The sequence below is a fragment of the Pseudomicrostroma glucosiphilum genome, assembly GCF_003144135.1.
Source record: "Pseudomicrostroma glucosiphilum strain MCA 4718 unplaced genomic scaffold BCV69scaffold_3, whole genome shotgun sequence".
In the NCBI taxonomy this organism is placed as follows: domain Eukaryota; kingdom Fungi; phylum Basidiomycota; class Exobasidiomycetes; order Microstromatales; family Microstromataceae; genus Microstroma; species Microstroma glucosiphilum.
This window is the reverse complement of record NW_020289915.1, coordinates 1,060,687-1,079,048: the sequence shown is the minus strand read 5'-3', so window position 1 is coordinate 1,079,048 and position 18,362 is coordinate 1,060,687. Positions and strand designations below refer to the sequence as shown.

General features: G+C 56.4%; 7 protein-coding genes across 7 annotated transcripts; 3 read left to right on the top strand and 4 right to left on the bottom strand.

Moving 5' to 3' along the window:
- Window positions 1-4,865, bottom strand: BCV69DRAFT_281480 (hypothetical protein). Its single transcript, XM_025492003.1, has one exon. The coding sequence runs from the start codon at window positions 4,489-4,491 to the stop codon at window positions 256-258; it is 4,236 nt and encodes a 1,411-aa protein (XP_025349648.1). The 5' UTR covers window positions 4,492-4,865; the 3' UTR covers window positions 1-255.
- A 565-nt stretch (window positions 4,866-5,430) lies between these two features.
- BCV69DRAFT_297775 (hypothetical protein) lies at window positions 5,431-6,558 on the top strand (the record flags this gene model as incomplete). The annotated part of the gene is made up of 1 exon (XM_025494151.1): window positions 5,431-6,558. One exon carries the CDS (start codon window positions 5,431-5,433, stop codon window positions 6,556-6,558), a length of 1,128 nt encoding a protein of 375 aa, XP_025349647.1.
- Window positions 6,559-6,927: 369 nt separating this feature from the next.
- On the bottom strand, window positions 6,928-7,406 carry BCV69DRAFT_311287 (hypothetical protein; the record flags this gene model as incomplete). The annotated part of the gene is made up of 3 exons (XM_025494848.1): window positions 6,928-7,076; window positions 7,155-7,194; window positions 7,362-7,406. The coding sequence occupies 3 exons, from the start codon at window positions 7,404-7,406 to the stop codon at window positions 6,994-6,996; spliced, it is 168 nt and encodes a 55-aa protein (XP_025349646.1). The 3' UTR covers window positions 6,928-6,993.
- Window positions 7,407-7,710: 304 nt separating this feature from the next.
- BCV69DRAFT_292920 (DUF21-domain-containing protein) lies at window positions 7,711-10,189 on the top strand. Its single transcript, XM_025493818.1, has 3 exons — window positions 7,711-8,150; window positions 8,227-9,014; window positions 9,098-10,189. Exons 1-3 carry the CDS (start codon window positions 7,899-7,901, stop codon window positions 9,984-9,986), a joined length of 1,929 nt encoding a protein of 642 aa, XP_025349645.1. The 5' UTR covers window positions 7,711-7,898; the 3' UTR covers window positions 9,987-10,189.
- A 149-nt stretch (window positions 10,190-10,338) lies between these two features.
- BCV69DRAFT_234967 (Clavaminate synthase-like protein) lies at window positions 10,339-11,700 on the bottom strand (the record flags this gene model as incomplete). Its single annotated transcript, XM_025489898.1, has 6 exons — window positions 10,339-10,728; window positions 10,802-10,885; window positions 10,940-11,138; window positions 11,212-11,291; window positions 11,356-11,414; window positions 11,505-11,700. Coding segments are annotated over 6 exons (1,008 nt in total), but the record flags the coding sequence as incomplete, so codon positions are not given.
- Window positions 11,701-12,043: 343 nt separating this feature from the next.
- On the top strand, window positions 12,044-13,769 carry BCV69DRAFT_297771 (alpha/beta-hydrolase; the record flags this gene model as incomplete). The annotated part of the gene is made up of 4 exons (XM_025494150.1): window positions 12,044-12,318; window positions 12,402-12,577; window positions 12,657-13,473; window positions 13,550-13,769. The coding sequence occupies 4 exons, from the start codon at window positions 12,044-12,046 to the stop codon at window positions 13,767-13,769; spliced, it is 1,488 nt and encodes a 495-aa protein (XP_025349643.1).
- BCV69DRAFT_281474 (hypothetical protein) lies at window positions 13,438-18,278 on the bottom strand. Its single transcript, XM_025492002.1, has 3 exons — window positions 14,491-18,278; window positions 13,550-14,405; window positions 13,438-13,473 (listed from the first exon to the last, which is right to left on the bottom strand). Exons 1-2 carry the CDS (start codon window positions 18,177-18,179, stop codon window positions 13,877-13,879), a joined length of 4,218 nt encoding a protein of 1,405 aa, XP_025349642.1. The 5' UTR covers window positions 18,180-18,278; the 3' UTR covers window positions 13,438-13,473; window positions 13,550-13,876.
- Between the last annotated feature and the right edge of the window lie 84 nt (window positions 18,279-18,362).

The following is an 18,362-nucleotide window of genomic DNA, read 5'->3' as shown; positions in this document are numbered from 1 at the left end:
AAAAGGGTTGTACAGGCAGAGTAGAGGAGACTATATGCAATGTGCGATTTACGATGTGCTTTTGGGTAGAGTAGAGTAGAGTAGACAAAGTGGGGGAAAGGAAAGGGGGGGAGGGGGAAAATGGGAGAGCGAAGAGGGGAGGGGTAGTATAAAAGTCCATAGTATAGTAGAAGAGAAAAAACAAAGTCCATGTGGGTATGAAGATCGTCGGGTAGCAAGAGACATTTTGTGCCTCACTATGCCATGCGATGTGCTCTAGGCGATTCGCTCTCGCTCCTGCACAGGTCTAAGCCAGATCAATCCCGGCTTAGACCGGTCGCGCATGACCGCAAAGGGGTACTGTACCTGCACCGTCCTACCCTCTCGATCCTTGACAGCAGGATTCCTCAAAAGGGCCAAAGCCGAATCCCTCGTCTTTGCCGGTCCGCCTGCATCCGCCCCTTGGCCCAGGACAGCAGCGAGGATCTTAGCCTTGGCTTGCGGGGTGGCCAGAGGTCCAGCACAGCGCAGCACGAGGTCTTTTGCGTGCTCCGAGGTGCCTTCCGTCTCGAAGAACAGCTTGCCCTCCCATCCTTCGTCGACGCACTGGAAGCCTTCTTCGCTAATGATTTGACTCGCCTTGACGTTGGCCGTTGTGCGGTAGAGCCATTTGGCGATACGGTAGCGGAGACCATTTGGGGCAGTCGTCTCGACTTGATCTTGTACTAGACGGAGAGAGGAGATGATCTGCTCGCGCCAGGGAAGGATATCGAGGTAGAGGATGGGCGAAGCAGTCGAAGACTTGATGACGTTGTGATAGTATGCTGGTGGATAGAGGAGGAGATTGAGCCAGCTAGGGATATGTCCGATGGGATCAAAGGCAAAGGACAGGTCGCGCAGGAACCTCCCGTCAAAGATGAGCTTGCCGACGTTGCCCTCGTCGACCATGGCAGTGTTGCGAATGATGTCCCCGCGCCTGAGCAGAGGCCAGACCGACGCAAGGAAGAGCTCCCTCTCGCACTTGGCAATCTCCTCGTCGCTGAGCCAGACTCTGTCGCGACATGGGACCCAGACCCGATACACAGCTACCCGACCCGGTTTCCACGGGGAGGCTATGGCAGGTCCAGGCAATCCAACTGGCTGCTGTTGAGTAGACAGGCTTGCTGCTGGAGAGATTCGGCCATTCGCGCTGAGTGTAGGACTGAACATGTTCATGCTCATCAGAGGGCTTGACGCCAGTCCAGTAGGTGCCTTGCCAGCTGTAGGCGACGAAGCTCCAGAAACTGAATGAATAGAGCCTGCTGATGATGCTGGAGGTTGAGACGGAGGAGGCGAGGGCACTTTATATGAGGGTTGAAGCCTGAGTCGAGTCAAGACGCGCGAGTAGGCTCTCGTCGTGGCTCTGGCTAATCGTGGTACCCGTGCGTCCATCTCATGCGGAAGGCTGAGCCAGTCCGCGCCTACAAGTGCATACTCCGGGAAGACCTCTGTGGCAAGGAAAAATCCTTCCACATCTTGGAATGTGATCGGGAGAGGATCTCGCTCTGGCAGCGCAGGGAGCTTCGGGGGCGGCGCAGACGATGCAGAAGACGCAGCGGACACGTCTGAGCTTGTCCTAGTGTGCGTGGTCTTGATATCTTGCCACGTTTGATAGCCGACTGGGTAAAGGAATCGTCGCAGGATCACTTCGCGGCTAGCGTCAGTATCGAGAGCAGTTCGCACTTCGGAACACGTCTGTCGGAGCGCTTTGACATCGGCGCAGTCGAGATGAGAAACGATGCGCTCAAGGACATCCGGTGTGGTCTTGGAGAAGAGTGGGCCAAAGAGATCAAAGACGAGCTCCTCCCTCGTGAAAGGCTCCCAGACTTCCTCAAATTCAGAGGGATCGGCAAGCGCATCGAAGATGGCATCGTAGTCTCGGATCCGCTTTTCGCCAGTCTCGGGGTCCCTAAAGAATCTCTTTCGGACGAGGCGGGTGTCTTGTATCTCAACCACCTTGTAGTGAGAGGTGATGAGGTCAGGATCTCCATACCCGTGACTCTGCCAACCTTCGCTGAGCCTAGGCTTGGTTGGATCGCTAACATCTGCAAGAGCTACAGAGAAAGCAACATTTGCAAGGGTGGCAGGGTTGTAGTCCGGAAGAGCGTTCTCTCCAATAATCCCTGCATCCCACGGAACGCGGACCGCCGGAGCAAAATCGCGGCCGGACTTGGCAGCAGCAGATTGTGGGGCACTGCGGGCACCGACTGTCAGAGCAGAGATGAAGCGCAAATGATTACGTTTCCTTCTCGTGATTGGAGCGGGAGGTGGAACAGGAGCTTGGATGCCCTGGTTCTCCCCCGGCTGCTGGAAGCGTACCATCGGCGCACCATTCGCTGCTTCGACAGGGGCAGGATGCGGCAAGCCAGACATGGCTCCGGCAGGGCCATTGTTGCGAGTGTGGTCGCCGTTCTGGAATCCAGCTTGCGGCCCCTGACCATTCGGAGCAGCGTGTCCGTTCTGAGGGCCAAAAGGTTGTCCCTCGCGAGTGAAAATCTGCGGCATCCGGTTCTGTCCTATCACGCCGTGATCCGGGCTGCCTCCGGTGCCCATAGCCTTTTGTTGGTGTTCTCCATGACCTCCGGTACTCGGAAGGCTGACGCCAGAGTCCGATGAGTAGTATTCGTGAGAACCATGTCCTCTGTCTTGCTGCTGCGTCTCCAACCAAGCCATATGCCTTTGATAGTCCTGCAGCGCTCTCTCGTAATCTTGACGAGCTCTTTCATAATGCTGTTGAGCCATAGCTGCCTCATGACGACCTCGATCGACATTTTCCTTGTCTTCCCTTTCGATATTTGCGTGACCGTCTGCAATAGCTCGAATGTAGTCCTGCTTTGCCTTTTCGATGCGTCTCTTTTCATCTTCGATGGCCTTGAGTCGAGCCTTCTCAGCGTCTTCAATTGCTTTGAGTCGAGCCTTCTCAGCATCCTCGATGGCCTTGATCTTTGCCAGTCTGGCCTCTTCGATCGCTCGCAGCCGTGCTTCTTCCGCCTCTTTAGCGGCCCGGATGCGAGCCTGTTCGGCATCCTTTTCGGCCTTGATCCTTGCCTGCTCGGCAGCAATGCGCCGCCTCTCAGCTTCTTGCTGAGCCCGTATCCGGGCTTGTTCTGCCTCTTTCTCGGCCTGGATACGAGCCTTCTCTGCCTCGGCTCTTCTCCGTGCTGCCTCCTCCTCAGCCTTAATGCGAGCTGCTTCTGCAACCTCGAATTGGCGCCTAGCCTCTGCAGCCCTTTCCAATCGCTGTCTTTCCTCCATCTGGCGACGTCTGGCAACTTCCTCTGCCCATCGAGCTGCATCCTCACGACGCCGTCGCTCTTCGTCCTCTTGCCTTTGACGCTCCATCTCCCTTCGTCTGGCTTCTTCCTCCTTCTTACGCGCCTGCTTTTCCTGCCATCTCCTTTCTTGCTCCCTCAACCTTTCAGCTTCTGCCTCGCGCTCCTGGCGCTCGCGTTCGACTCTTGCAGCTGCGATGGCTCTTTTCCTGTCTTCCTCTTCTTCCTGCCGCTTTCGAGCTATGTCTTCTGCGCGTTTTCGAGCAGCGATGGCTTCCTGTCTCTCCATCTCCTCGAACTCAGCTCTCCTGCGAGAAGACTCTTCTTCCGCCTGCTTCGCCTTGACCTCGTAGCGCTCCTTGCGATCGGCAGCGTGTTGTCGCTCTCGAGCTTCTTCCCATTCCCGTGCCCTTCGTTGATCATCAGTCTCGTTCGCCCGAGCAATCCACTGAGTGACACCTTCGGTACGCGGAGGGGGATGAACGCTTGGCGGGGAGGCATAATAATCTGCAGAAGAACGATGAGAGGGCGCCCTCGGCTGCGGAGACGGTCTTGAACGGTGCGGAGAGGCTGGAGGGCTCGACATACCATAAGGTGGCCGAGGCATGTCCACAGGTGAGCCGTATGGATCTTGGCTCCTTGACTTAGCCATGTAAGCTCGACCGGAGTCGGAGCCATTGACGGCGTCCCCTGGACGGAAGTAGCCTCCACTGCTAGCAGTGGCAGCAGGGGATCGCCGGGAGTATGAAGACTGCTGAGGAGCAGAGGACAGAGAATTCGAGGAGTGATTTGGGGGGGTAGCTGCTGGCGAGGAACCTGGGTATGTGGGCGCGCGCGTAGAAGCTGACGCAGGAGGAGGCTGGTACGGACGAGGAGAATTGCGGTGGTTGCCCTTGACATTAACGTACTCGCCAGCTTGTGATGACCAGTCTCGCTCGTCCATCTCTTGGGACGGACTGGAAGTCATCGGGACGCCTCCAACCCCGGCCATCATCTTCTCCACGTCGAAACCAGAGAGTCTCAAGTTGGGCAAACCAGGTGTAGAAGAGGAAGGATTCATCTTGGACGATGAGGGCCCTGCACGCTGGCTGTAGTTAGAGCCAGGATATGCGGGAGTGTCATAAAATGATGCAGGAGACGCGCCAGCGCGAGCCTCCTCGGCGAGGTCCCTGTTTGACTTGCGGTGGTAGACGCCGACCATGGCGCGCCGCTGAAAGTGGGGTAGACAGAATGGGTATACAGTCCGGGAAGGTGGCTTGCTCCTGTCAAGGAGTTGTTGTGGTCGAACGCAACCTCAAGGCCCTGATTTTGTTGGTCGACGGCGTCGGCAAGGTGAAATCTGGCACTTGCTACCAGGCAGAGTCGCGCCTTCGAGGCGCGAGAGACGATGCCGCTAGTATCCAGTTGCAGGGGGCGTGAGGGCGACTGTAGAGGTGGAGTCTAGTGCGGGCACTTTTCGGTATGTTGAGAAGCAGAGACAGAGCAAGCTCCCGTCAAGAGAGTGCAGAAAGAGCAAGGAATAACGATGGACGAGGAGGAGCTGAAGAGGGTAGAGTAGAAGTCGGTGAAAAGTGGTGTGGCCGGATGGGAGGCAGTCGGCACAGGGACGGAGAAGCGCGGCGGGGATTGGCGCCAGGGACGGGCGCACGGCACTGCACAAGCGACAAACACGCACGCATCCCACTGCATCCGCACCCCGCCGCCTCCTTCCGTCCCTGCGCCTGGGTGCTCTTCGCCTCCCCGCCCAATGACATTCTCTCCCAAACGGGGGACGCGAGACCGACAGACAGGCCACGCCCGTACACCCTTCTTCACGCGAGGTGCACAGCGCTCTTCCCCCGCCAAGGACCTACACTTCGCTTGTGCATCGCACCGCATCTCCTTCGAAGGAAGAAATCTGCCCAACGCCCAACGCAGAGAAGAGAAGAGACTGGCACAGCGCTAGCGCCTCTGCACCTCGGGCACACTTACCCCGCCGAGGGCTCGCAGGGACTAGGGTCCAGGGTGAATCCCACTGCCGAGCCGCGGCCGTGCCACGCGGGTCTCACCTGCTCAGCTTCCGTTCCGACGTCTCATCGTACATAGATTGATTTCTGAGTCGCCGTTGCTCACTTCTTCGACTCCCGATGTTGCCGCTAGCATGTCCACTGATCCAGAATCGAGCTCTGGTCGACAGAACAGCGGACCCCTGAACGTCGCTCTCAGCGATAGCTCCATGCGATCTTCCGAACCGAGCGAGGAAATGCAGTCTGTATCCTACCGCAAATTGAACCTTCGCTCTGCAGAGATCTTCGTCACTAAGCTTCAAAGAGAACAATGGCCAGACCATATCAAAGACGTTGCTGACCAACTTACTCGTAATCTCGTCTCCGAGACTGCCAGAATCACGAACAAGGAATCGTCTTCATCCCTGAGTCCGAGGGAGGTTGCCGAGAGAGATACTGCCGCTGCCCTGGCGCATGAAGTCGCACAGTGTAATCTGCTACCGGAGCCGCACTGGATCTCACTCAATTGGCGCGTCTTCAGCGTCTTCAGGGAAGAAGAACTCTTTAGCAGCTTGAGCCAGAGATTCGAAGTGCCGATAGGACCCGTGAGCTACGGCGATTGGCATCTCTCCACTCCGAAGCCAGACATCACCATTGGGCTTGCCACAGATGAACATTGTGCCTTCGGATTGTCCACTGCTCAAGCTCGAGTTCTCTCGCAGAAGTTCCTCTCGGACCTCATGGCTTTGCGCGACATACACCCATTTATTGCTCCCGTTTGTACCGAGTTAGTCTTTCCCTGCCTAATCTCCGTAACCAAGGACTACTCAGGTAGCCTATACGCAGCGGAAAATCAGGCAGCTCATGGTGCAGCAAAGGCCTTGGCAATGGTCCAGTCCCTTCGAGACAGCTACCTTCGAGGACCCGACACCCAAGTTACTCCTCGTCTGCCTACAATCGTCATCTGTTCGCAAGGCTGTCTCTTTGAGGTCCTTGTCGCCTTCGACGTCCGAAGGGAGGAGCTCCCGCTTCAACAAGGCCCCGTTGCAGATTCAACAAGGTCAGTTGTCAACCCTGGAGTACATCTAGTTCGTGTCTGGGTCGGAGCTGCCGACGAGCTCGAGACAATGTATCAGTTCCAACTGCTACTACAGAGGATCAAGCGATGGATCTTGGACACGTGGAGACCCACCGTGCTGGGCATGCTCGAGGCTGTGAAGACCAGTATGATCGAGGAAGAAGCAGAGGAGGAAATGGTCAGCTATACGTCAAGTACTTCATAAATGTTTTCACAGAGTCAGCATCCACATAGCATGATTTAGCATTATACGCGTCGCAGGGAGTGCTCGGTGCTGTGTTGCTGTCGAGGTCTAGGTGTGATACGATGCGCTGCGTATGTGCGTACCTGCGCCGGGGTCAGAGTCCACAGTTCCATCTGCTGCCGGACTACCGGCACTGGCACTGGCAGTGGCACTGACCCGCGCCAGACATCTAAGGCCTTCACGTCGACCTACGTGCGGAACAGACAAAGAGACACTCGTCGCTGCAGACATTGAAGCGTGATCCTGCCCTTCACTCGTTTTCACAGTATCAACGTCTTGATACGAATCGTATTTGGTGTGATGAAGGATCTTTATCATTTGAGGGATGACCGTCTCTCTATTCACAAAAGAATCATGAACTTGGCCTGTATACACTGGCTCTTTTCCGCTGTACCCTCATGCTGGACGACTGGCAATCTTCTCTCCCGGCTTGAGCGTCCTCTGCTCCTCGCCAAGGTATAAGCGCTTGAAAAGGACGTCTGAAAGCAAGAGGCAGTGAGGTCAGACCGGCGGCATCGAATGTAGCAACCATTCCGTGCGCTTTCAAAGAGACTTACAGCTTGTAGCTACCAGCAGTGGGAAGGACAGGACGATCACCTGATGCAGGATTAGGGTAGATCGGCAGGCGTCAGTGACATGCTTCCACCAGGATGGAGTAGGATGTCTAACAAGGACTGTAGTCCCATTCGCTTCCATCTCCATCGACCTCATCCCATCGACAGATATTTCACTCGCCCAATGCTTGGAAAAGGTGGGATACCTACCCTGATTCTCTGCTGATCAGGCGTGAGAGGAATCTTCGGCGGCATTGCGACGTTCAGCCGACGGTTTTTCCAAGCAACCAAGAAGCGAGCACAGCTGTTGCTACGTCGGCGTCGGCTCTCGTCTTCTGTCCGTAGCGCGTCTTGACTTTTTTTTGAAGTAGGGCCGTGAGCAAAGAGGGATGGCGTGGCGTCGGACGGAAAGCGGAGCACGAGGTGAAGCTGCAGCCGCGCAGTCGATGACATCGCCGTACCGACGGTTGCAGTGGGCGGAGGCGCCGGCAGTTGCCGAGGGAAGACGCACACGCCGGGAGCGTGAGTGAGTGGGCTGACACTTTTCCATGAGCTCTGGCTGCTACTCTCCACCCCTCGTGCCAGCCATTGTTGCTTCTTCCCGTCCTTGTATTTCTTCTCCAAGCTACGGATTTGCCTCTGTCTATCCCCTGTCCCACCCAAACCACCTCGGCGACTGCGAGCGGCTGAAAAGAGAGGACAGAAAGACTTCAGAGCTTGCACCGCACCCTTACGGCGGTTCTCACCATGGCTACCTCTACCTCGGCCCTTCCCGTCTCCTTCCCTGGACGGGGCGGCTCCCCTCTGAACACACGAGCTTTGCCTTTTGTCAAACTCGCCGTGCTCCTCTCTAGCGCTGTAGGTCACGTCTTCGCGGCTCCGCTGGCCGATGCCTTTGGCGCGAACGACGCATATACGGTAGCTGGCCACGGAGGAGGTGACGATGAGGCTCCGGCGAGGACAGGTATTGAGCTGACCATTAGCATGCTGTCGATTGCTGTGAGTGACTGAATTGTGATCGGGATGGAAGTTTCGTTCTACTGATCACCTACGCCCCCTCCTAACGCGCTTGTAGGGTCTCGTCCTTCTCGGAGGGATCTTCGCTGGTCTCACACTAGCTCTCATGGGTCTAGACGAGCTTCACCTGCAAGTTCTGTCCAGCTCGGGAACCGATTTGGAGCGAGCTCGAGCATCCAAGGTACTCAGACTCCTCTCAAAGGGGAAGCATTGGGTCCTGGTTGTCCTGCTCCTGGGAAACGTCATCGTCAACGAAACCCTGCCTATCTTCTTGAGTGACTTTGGAGGAGGACTAGCCGCCGTCTTCACTTCGACTCTGCTCATCGTCATCTTCGGCGAGGTCGTCCCACAATCAGTCTGTGCCCGATATGGCCTGGCCATCGGAGCCTTCTGCGCTCCTTTGGTCCACATGACTATGCTCCTCTTTGCGCCAGTAGCCTGGCCCACGGCAAAATTCCTAGACTGGTGCCTGGGTGAGGATCACGGTACAGCGTACCGCAAGGCAGAGCTCAAGACCTTCGTTAGTCTGCATCAGACGTTGGGCGCGGAGAACCTTAGCGAAGATGAAGTGACTATCATTCGTGCTGTTCTGGATCTCAATGAGAAGAGCGTCAAGGATGTCATGACTCCCATTGCAGACGTGTTCACCCTGTCCGCCGACACCATCTTGGATGACGAAGGTGTGATTGAGCTGGTCAATTCCGGATACTCGAGAGTGCCGGTGTACGAGCCTGGCAAGCCCGACGCCATCCACGGTATGCTCCTCGTCAAGAAGCTCATCTCGTATGATCCTGAAGACGCAAAGCCGGTATCGTTCTTCAACCTCAGCCCTCTGCCCGAAGCAAGGTGAGTCATGAGAGAAGCAGCCCTTTGATGAACCTGCAGAGCGACTGACTCCTGACTTTTCCTTCTGCCCCTCCCGATTACAGTCCCGACCTCACTCTTTTGGATTGCCTTAACTTCTTCCAAGGCGGATCCTCTCACATGCTTCTCGTCTCTGAGAATCCAGGTCAGAACAAAGGAGCTCTGGGCGTGGTCACCCTCGAGGATATCGTAGAGGAGATGATCGGCGAGGAGATCATCGACGAGACCGACATCTACGTCGACGTGCATAACAAAATCCAGGTCGAGCGCAAGAAGGACACACAGCAAGGTCCTTCGAGCAGTCTGGGCCCGCTGATTAGGGACGTCATGGCGAAGCGTAAGCCGGGCAATGCTCCTGTGCGTGCTCCTCTGCGGTCCAAATATGGTGCCCCAGGCTCGACTGCCTCCAAGAATGCAGCTACGGGAGGTGGACCCCGAGCTATGGACAAGGTCATGATCAAGCGACCAGGGTCTCCCACTCCTTCTGAAAGCGCTGCGACTCTTGCCAGTAGGGCGAATGGAGCCAGTGCAGCCAATGGAGGCGGCGGCGGCGGAGGAGGAGGAGGTGGTGGTGGAGGCAATGCCAGTCTTTCCCCACGGATCAAAGCCGTCGAGCACTTTGTCAAGGAATACCAAAACCACCCCGAAACAGGCGATGAGCAAGACCTGAACATTTCCATTTCTCCACGTCAAGAGGGCGAGGAGACGAACAAGAGACCATTCATCGTCGAGCGAGGACCGGATGGGACTGGTCCCTCGATTGTCTTCCATGCGGGTGACGTGCCGGAGGACCCGGGGGCGGAGGAGAGGGCTAGGAGACAGGCCGAGGCGGAGAGGCAGGAGAAGGAGAGGCAGGAGAGAGAGGGTACCAAGCCTGAGGAGGAGGAGAATGAAGGCAAGACGGACGTGATGAAGGGAGTGAGGGACTTCTTTGGTGGTGGGAAGAGCAATTGAGCGGGTAACATGGATAGGCGGGCAATGGTGAGAGACCTTGGAAGCAAAGAGAGAGTAATGATGAATGAGGTTGAAGAGGAAGCGAAGCGATAGTGGGCCCAAACATATGTACCATCCTGACCGTAGCATCCTGCAGCATCCACCAAAACATCTCCAATAAGGCATCCCATCCGCACAGACCTTTACGCACGGGAGAGGATAAGACAGTCCACTTGTGAGGTATTGAATACGGTGGAATTACTTACACAGCAAGCCGAAAACAAAACCCCTCCGTCAAAGCAGATGAGGTAGAAGCTACTTGGTGGGTTCATGAGTACCACCTCTGATACGTCGCCGGATGGGAACGTATAATCCCCCTCCAGGCCGAAAGGCCCGCTTCCTCCCTCTCTAGTCCATGCAAATCCTTCTCCGGCACGCTCGACACCCTCCCCCCTCCCCCCCTCGCCTTCTCCGCCGCTGACCAATCCTGTAGCACCTCTTCCGAAAGCTCCTCACGGGGGATAGGTGCGATGAGTGCTCTCAGGTTGGGCATGGCAAAATAGGGAAAGGAGAGGCGGGGGGCGGGTGAAGGGTAGATGTGCACACGATGTGTTGCGGCATTTATTAGACCGCTGCTGATGCGTTCGAGCTGCTGGCCAAAGTTGACGAGGATACAGCCGGGACGATAGGGTACGTCGAGCCAGGAGCCGTCGAAGTCTTCTACTTGAAGGCCAGGCTTGTCGTCCGTGGCAAGGAGGGTGATCTGGTGGCAGGAGCGCAATTGGGATCAGCAGCTGCTTGATGGGCATGCTACGCTCTGGGGCACAGCAACTCACCCATCCTCCGTCTCTGTGAGCACCCACTCCCTGCTCGTTCCCTTCGCTTCCATATCGTACGATTTTCATCCTCTCATAAGGCATCTCTTTTGGCAAAGCCGCCATCACCTCCTCTGCGCCGAGCGGAGCGTCTGACACCTCCTGCCTCTTGGCAAGATCCCGGATGGCAGCAAAGGCCGCATCTTTGGATGTGAGACCGAGCTGATCTTGAAGTCTGCCGGGAGGCACACCCAGTGCTTCTTCGATGGCCGCAGTGAGCTGGATAGTCAGCTGCTCGGCGGCTTCGATGTAGCGCAGGACCGCCTCCTTTAGCTCTGGTGGCGAAGCAGGGAATTGGCTGCGCGGTGGGGGTGGCGAATGAGCTCAGTTCTATGTGAAGGATAGTCTGACTTGTCAGATGATGGACTCACTTTGGGCCCCAGAGGTTGAGATACGGTGCTGATTTGGTAACGGACGTGGGAAGTGCAGGAGCTTCTATGCCCAGATCCAGCTGATGCACAGACGACAGGGTCAGCATCAATGTCTAGGCACCGAAGATTCGGGTGTCTACTCACCTGCTCTCTGTTATCCTGCTTACTCTGGGTGTATTCCGTGCCGATATCAGAGTAGCCTCCTGCGATTCCCATGAGACAAGCTTTGGTCAATTTCTACTAGCTCACCAGCCACTGGGCACTGCTAATTTGTCGCACAGCTTGACGCTCACTAAAATGTCTGCTCTCCTTCTGATCGATAAGTCTCCTTTCCTCTACGCTGACATCGAAGAAGCGTCTACTGAGGTCTAATACATTTTCTCTCTCCTTCTCCAGCGGCGAGTCGGCGAGGTAGAAGAAGCCAAGTCCGACCATGGACCTGCGCAATAGGGATATGAACTTGGCATGGCTAGAGGCGTCCGATGTGGGTCCGGCGAGGTCGGGGTAGGAGAGGATGGTCTCGAGAGAGGCATTGGTGGCTACGGGCGTCATGACATACGAGGCGAAGGTGGTGGAGGGTAGTCAGAAGGGGGGGAAAAGAAGTTCTACTGATCCTAGCCTGGGTAGACTATGGTGAGTGTGCTGCATCAACGGACAATTGGTTGTGCCCCGTGCAGGTGACTCCACTTGAGATGCGCCTGCAGCTCCGCACTTGGACTGCCCTACCGCCTGTCACGAGCCACCGGCAAGAAGAGCCGGCAATGCCATGACGCCTTAGGCTGCTACCATCACACCACCACCTCACCTTCACTACCATCACAGCGCCCAAACCATGGCATCACCGTCCGACGACATTCCCTCCATCACTCCGCCGCAGCCTTACAAGATCCACTTTGATCAGGCCGACATTGACCAGTTTCACCGCAAGGTCCAGGATGCGCGTCTTCCGGCTGCCCCTCTCTACCCCGGTCTGCCCCTCGACAAGAGGGATGGAGGAGCCGCTGCTGAATTCAACCCAAAAGCATTTCCTACTTTGGAGCGGATGAAGAACATGCTGGAAAAGTGGAAGAACAAGGATTTCAAAGCCATGGAAGATGAGCTCAATCAGTGAGAGTGCCAGCTGGTAGCCCAAGCTAAGGCCCTGCTACTAACGCCGATGCTGTGTTGCTCCCGCCTGCTCCCGCCTACAGATACCCACACTACACTACAAAGGTCGACTGGTGTGATCAACTTCACTTCCTCCACCAACCCTCCACTCGTCCGAGCGCTATCCCCCTCCTCCTCTGCCACGGCTGGCCTGGCAGTTTCAAGGAATTCCTGAGTGTCCTCAAGCCCCTTGCTGAACCAGAAGATCCAGATGCCCAAGGTGGGTGTATCGGACCTGCTCTGCCTAGCCTCCTATCTTGCTGCTGACACCACCATCACTCGCTCCACCTCCGCTATAGCCTTTCACGTAGTCGCCCCTTCGATGCCCGGCTATACCTTCTCCTCACCGGCTCCCACACCCGAGCTGGGCAAATTCACTGCCATCGCCCGGCTGTACGACGGTCTAATGACCGGCCTCGGCTACACACGCTACGGAGTCCAAGGTGGTGACTGGGGAAGCATCGTCGCCCGCGAGGTAGCCCGGCGAAGTCGTGCTGATGGGACGGGGTGTCGTGCGTGCCACCTCAACTTCCTCCCGATGCTGCCTACCCCGCTCGGAAAGACGGTCAGTGGTGCTCTGCTGGTCATGCCAGAATGGGCGACTCTTGCTGTCGGCAAGTACATGTTCGACGCCGAGTGCTATCGCGCTCTAGAGAAGTCGCTCTTGTACGTACACCACGGCTCAGTCTACTATACCGTGCAGGCGAATCGACCTAGTCAGCTCGGCTTCGGATGTATCGACTCTCCCGTTGCATTGCTGGGTTGGATGAGCTACTTTACAATGGGCCTCAATGTCAAAGAGGACAGTGAAGAGCGTGGTCCCGATCGACGCAAGGGTGAAAAAGGCGCAATCGAGACCTTCTTCCCAAATTACGAGACGCTCAACATCGATTGGCTTCTCGACGAGGCATGGCTCTATTGGGTCACATCGAGCATTGCCACTTCTTTCAGGAGCTATAGCGACAATGAACACCTTTTGGAATTCATCACAAACTCGAAATACAAGATTCACGTGCCCTTTGCCTACTCGGGCTTCCCGGATGAGATCATCGACGCTCCTCTGCGGTGGGTGGGAAAGTACGGAAACGTGAGCGATTTGCGCTGGTATGCAAAAGCGTGAGTATCCTCACCCTCTTCACCCTTCGAAGGCAAAGACCAATGCCTGACGCCTCCCCCTCTTCTCTTCCCGCAGTCCGACCGGCGGACACATGGCAGCCGCCGAGCGGCCCGAGCTCTTTGTCAAGCACCTACGCGCCGCCTTTGCCCCTGGAGGAATCGACGCAGTGAGCACTCCTGGGGGACCCAAGTCGAGCTTTGGACCCAATGGGGATAAAGGAGCCATCTTCACCGAGGGGAGCATTTGGAGGAAAGGAGGGTTGTGGGATGATGAGAGGAGGAAGGGAGAGAGGTGAGGTGGTGATGTGGAATGGGCTGGTGCAGGATGAGATGACGGCCACACACATGGACACTCAATAATTGAAAGGCAAGAATCGTTGTATTGGCAGCGCCCCAGCAAATTTCAACCATCCATAATCGCCAACTTCGCTCTCCCCTGACCCGTCTTCTGTCCCTTTCCATCAATCGAAACGCTACAGTACCGATCTTGCAACCAAGTCACCTTCCAAGTTCCCTCCTCCGAAGCATAGAATCTCACTTCATCCTCCAAAATCCCCGAAATGGTATGCTCCTCCAGTACCCTCGGGTAAGCATAAAAGTCCGCCGCTTCTAGTCGCTGGTAGGTGAGGGAGAAAGGCGGTGTGCCTCTGAGGGAGAAGACGATTTCGGCTTGTGTTCCCTCACGGAGATCCTCGATGAAATTAGCGCCATCTCTGACTTTTACAGAGGGGAGAGGATGGATGACTTTGCGCATGCCCTCGTCGCGTGGGGAGAGGTCGCGCTTGCAGCTGTTGTGCTGGTGAGCTACGCTGCGTACTTCGAGCGTACCGGCTTTTTCGGCCACGCGGGAGAAGTGACGAGTGTTGACGTTGGCGGTGGAAGTCTTGCCATTGAAGGCGTAGGTGACGGTCCAGGGTGCGGTTCCTTGAAGGCTGTGGATGAGATGATCGTAAGCAGGGGGAGATCTTAGTCAGTCCGCAAATTACCTTTGAAAGATCAGTGCAGTCTCGTACTCACATATAGTCTACAGTCTCGCCGACACAGTAGTCCTCGCGAGTCCCTACTGCAGCAATACTAGCGGTATCAGCCACCTCGATATGGGCAGCTGCACTCTTCGCCATTCCACCAAGAGCAGCGTGCCCGACGCCCGAAGTGTCCGTGGTGAGACAGCCATTGCCATCTTCGAGACTGAGGATTCGGAAGCCCCAGTTGCCCGTCGTGTCGAACTTGAACTCTTCCGCCTCGTCTACCTCTAGACCCAGGGTGTACGTGTGCGAACGAATGTTGCGACGCAAGAAGCGTCTCGACCCACCCTGTCGACGGAAGGAGGTACTCTGTAGCTCAAATTCGAGAGTGAAGGGTGGCTGGCCGCTCAATTGTACTGTTGGGGCAACATCGCGCTGTGAATTCAACGAATCGCCCACACAGAAGGTCTTCTTGCTCTTGCGGCTGCTGCTCTCCTGCGGTGCAAAGGCGGCGGAGGGAGGAGAATGGACCATCTGCTCTAGCCGCTGTGACTTGGAAGCCTTCAAAGCCGTGAGAGGATAGACGGTGTCTCCAACCTCCAGCAGCTCATACGTGTGCCAGCCAGGACGACTTGTCGAGAGCTGGAAAGCTGTCACATTTTGAGCCGTTGTGAATGTGTCGCGCTCCCTTCCCCCGTTCTGACGAGAAGCGCCATCGCTGCTAAGGAACCGCTCCCTCTCCTGATCCGTTGGCACCGACCAGGAAGGCGACCGATGTTCGTAAGTGACTTCCATCGGCGATTGGCCGCTGAGGTCGAGGAAAACACTGTCGGGAGTGCCTTGACAAATTGAACGGCGAATCAGAGATCCATTCTTGCTGCTCTTGACACCCGAGTCTTCCTTGAAGTGCACCGATGGTCTCTTGGCCACAGCTACCTGCCATTGAGCAGACTCGCTTGGGACAGTGCCATCGCAGAATGCATCGTGGACAGCAACAAGGCTGTAGAGGCCAGGTCGATCGACGATAAGCTCGGATTCCGATTGCCTGATTGTGGTGGTGACAGGCATCGCATCCCCGTCTCGGAGGTATTCAACCTTCCAAGGCGCTTCTCCCTCCAGTCGGATTGGCAGTCGGGCTTCGCGGCCCTCCAGGATCTGGGTCTGTCCTGTCCGTGTCTCTCCTCGCGAAGCCCCAGGAATCGCAAATGCTGCTGTGGGTCGTCCTCTCCGAATTTCGACGACGACGTCTGCTGTTGTCAAGGGACGCTCGCAGCTCTTACCGTCCTTGATGCTGACCAAGCTCACGGTGAGGGTGCCTCCATGTGTGTTGATGTGCGGCGGTAGGTCGATATCGAGGGTATGATTGGGCCCCTTGATACCTTTGACTGTCCTCTGCTCGGCATCCGCTTTGCCAGAGCCACTACGTACTACGTATGTGACATCAAAGGGTCCCGTCCCCTCAAGGACGATATCGGCTCGAGCTCGGTTGCCTTCGCAGCTCCTCATAATGATCTTTTCGTCCCTGGAGGGCGACGATGTGCGCCGCCCGTGCTGTGGTGGCGAGCCACCACTGTGAGTGAACCGCGCGCTAGCAAGCGGATGGACGATCTGTTCAAAGACAGGCCCATCCAATCGAATGTCTCGATAGTTGGCATCGGCAAGACCAGTGAAGCGGTACTCCACAGCTCCTTTTGTCGAAGGCCTGAATTCGAACTCTTCTCGAGTTCTCTCGATGATGCGCTCTTGCTTACGGGCAGGCTGTCCGCTTCTCTTCATTTCGTATGAAAGCCGGAATGGAGGCTGCCCAGTGAGGATGGCCATGGCGTTGACTCCTACCGACCCGGCGCACATGTCTTCGATGGCAGAGAAAGAGATATCCGCTGTCGGAGGAGGGACCTCCACCACCGGACATGACCAAGGCGAACCAATCTCGCCGGTGCAGAATGTTCCCTCCATTCCTTCAAGAAGATAGAGACCGGGCAGAGCTGCCGCCATACGCGCCGTACCGTCTTTGCCAAACGTCATATTCTTCCTCCATCCTGCAGCAGGAGATCCTTCCTCTGGCTGGAAGCGCACCGAGGCAGTCCACTCCACATCAGCTTCCACTCGAGTCGCCTTGAGCATCAGCTCCTTGGGCGGCCCTCCTCTCAACAGCTGTAAAGGCTTCTCTGTGGAGCAGCCAATGATGCTGGCATGAGCCCTGCTGTGAACTTCAATTTGTCGGCGGTAGACGGGTGGCAGTTCGCTATCGCCCGCAGCCAATGCTTTGAGTGCCGATGACGATTTGTGGGCTTCGTGCTTGGACAAGGAGGGCACGTCTACAATGTTGCCACACGCATCCTTGACGGTACGCAGCTCATACGAATAGCTACCTGGTTGCGCTATGTCGAGCGAGATGGGAACTACCTCCTCTTGCGATACGGCCCAGCCAAAGTCTGGGTCTCGTCGCTGTTGCAAATCAGAGCCACGTCGCCGCCCCAGGGCGACGGACAGGGCGCCTTCTGTCGACGATCCTTCACCGCCGACAAGGGGACTTGCGATGTTAGTGTTCGAGATGTGACTGATACTGAGAGACTGGGTCTCCGGCTTGGCTCCAGAGTGGGAAGCGGTCCACTCTCTTGTATACGATAGCTCGAGAGGGGCCAGTCCTCGTACGGCTACGCTAAGCTGCGCTTTGTCACCCGGACACTTGTGTTGAGGATCGGACAGTGAGTCTGACTGCACGAAGGATGTCGTAGGGCAGCCAACAACCATGATCTCGCCTTGTGAAATCCTGGCGTCCATTCTACTACGATCCAGCACTCTTTCCAGCCTGAGCCTCCCAATATGCTTGACTGGTAGCTGATACATTCTTTGCTGATTTTCCGATGCCAACATCTTCGCTGCTAGTTTCCTGCCCTGTTTGGTCTTGGCAGACCGAGGAGACGGGCCGTTCGCGGAACCTTCCCTGCGTGCAAGCGCATCCGAACCGACCAGCTCTGCTTCGACTTCGTCCCAGTCCGCATGCTCAGCAAGCTCGTCGCGGTGCTCTGTAGCTATTGTGGTCAATCCGCCCTTGTGAATGGTGACGTTGAATAGAGCTGGGTTGCCAGGATCATCAAATGGGGTGACACTGTACTGGAGCCAGTGTGGCTCTGTGTTGTTGAAGAGGACGGGGATCTTGACATCGGGCCTTCCAGGACCGATGCAGTGACAGGAAGAGAGCGAGGGAGAGAAGGCAGCAGTACTGTAGGGCAGCACATGAATGGTATGCTGTCCCAGTATATGGCTGCCCGGCTTGACCAAGTCACTTATCCGGACTCTACCCTCGGACAAGGAGATGGAGCTTGAGAATGTATCGCCAAAGAGAGTGGCGAGCCAACTGCTGATCGATCCCATGCCCAGTAGACTCAGCATTGTCCGCCAGCCTCCCATCAGCAGCCAGTCCAATAGGGCCGCCAGAGCTCCGATGGCAACCCACTTCCCATCTGAAAAGGCTAGACGCGGTATCCTCAGCCTTGACAAGGCTAGGAGAAGAGCCAGGTCGATGAGCAGAGCGAAAGACAGCGATGCTGACGAGTCATCTGAAGCAAAGAGGATGAAGAATTTGTATGCCTGAACAGCGCCAGCCGCACTGACTGCCCAGAGTCGCTGGGCGGGGGCATCGATGAGGGAGATGGGAATGAGGGGAGGGAGAGGACTAGCAGCGGCAGGAGCAACACCTGGCTTCCCTCCAGCAGGCGATGCTGCCGCCGACGCCATGTCTACTGACGACGGAGCGACGCTCTTGCTATCACTGTCCAGAACGAGCAAGCTTCAGCTTTTTATCGCCTGTGAAGACTGCGAGAAAGCGAAGGGGTATGGTGAAATGACGGAAAACGGAAGGACTGCATCTCTGAGGGTCTGGCTTTTTTGAGACGCGTTCTCCACCTACCCTCGTTTCCG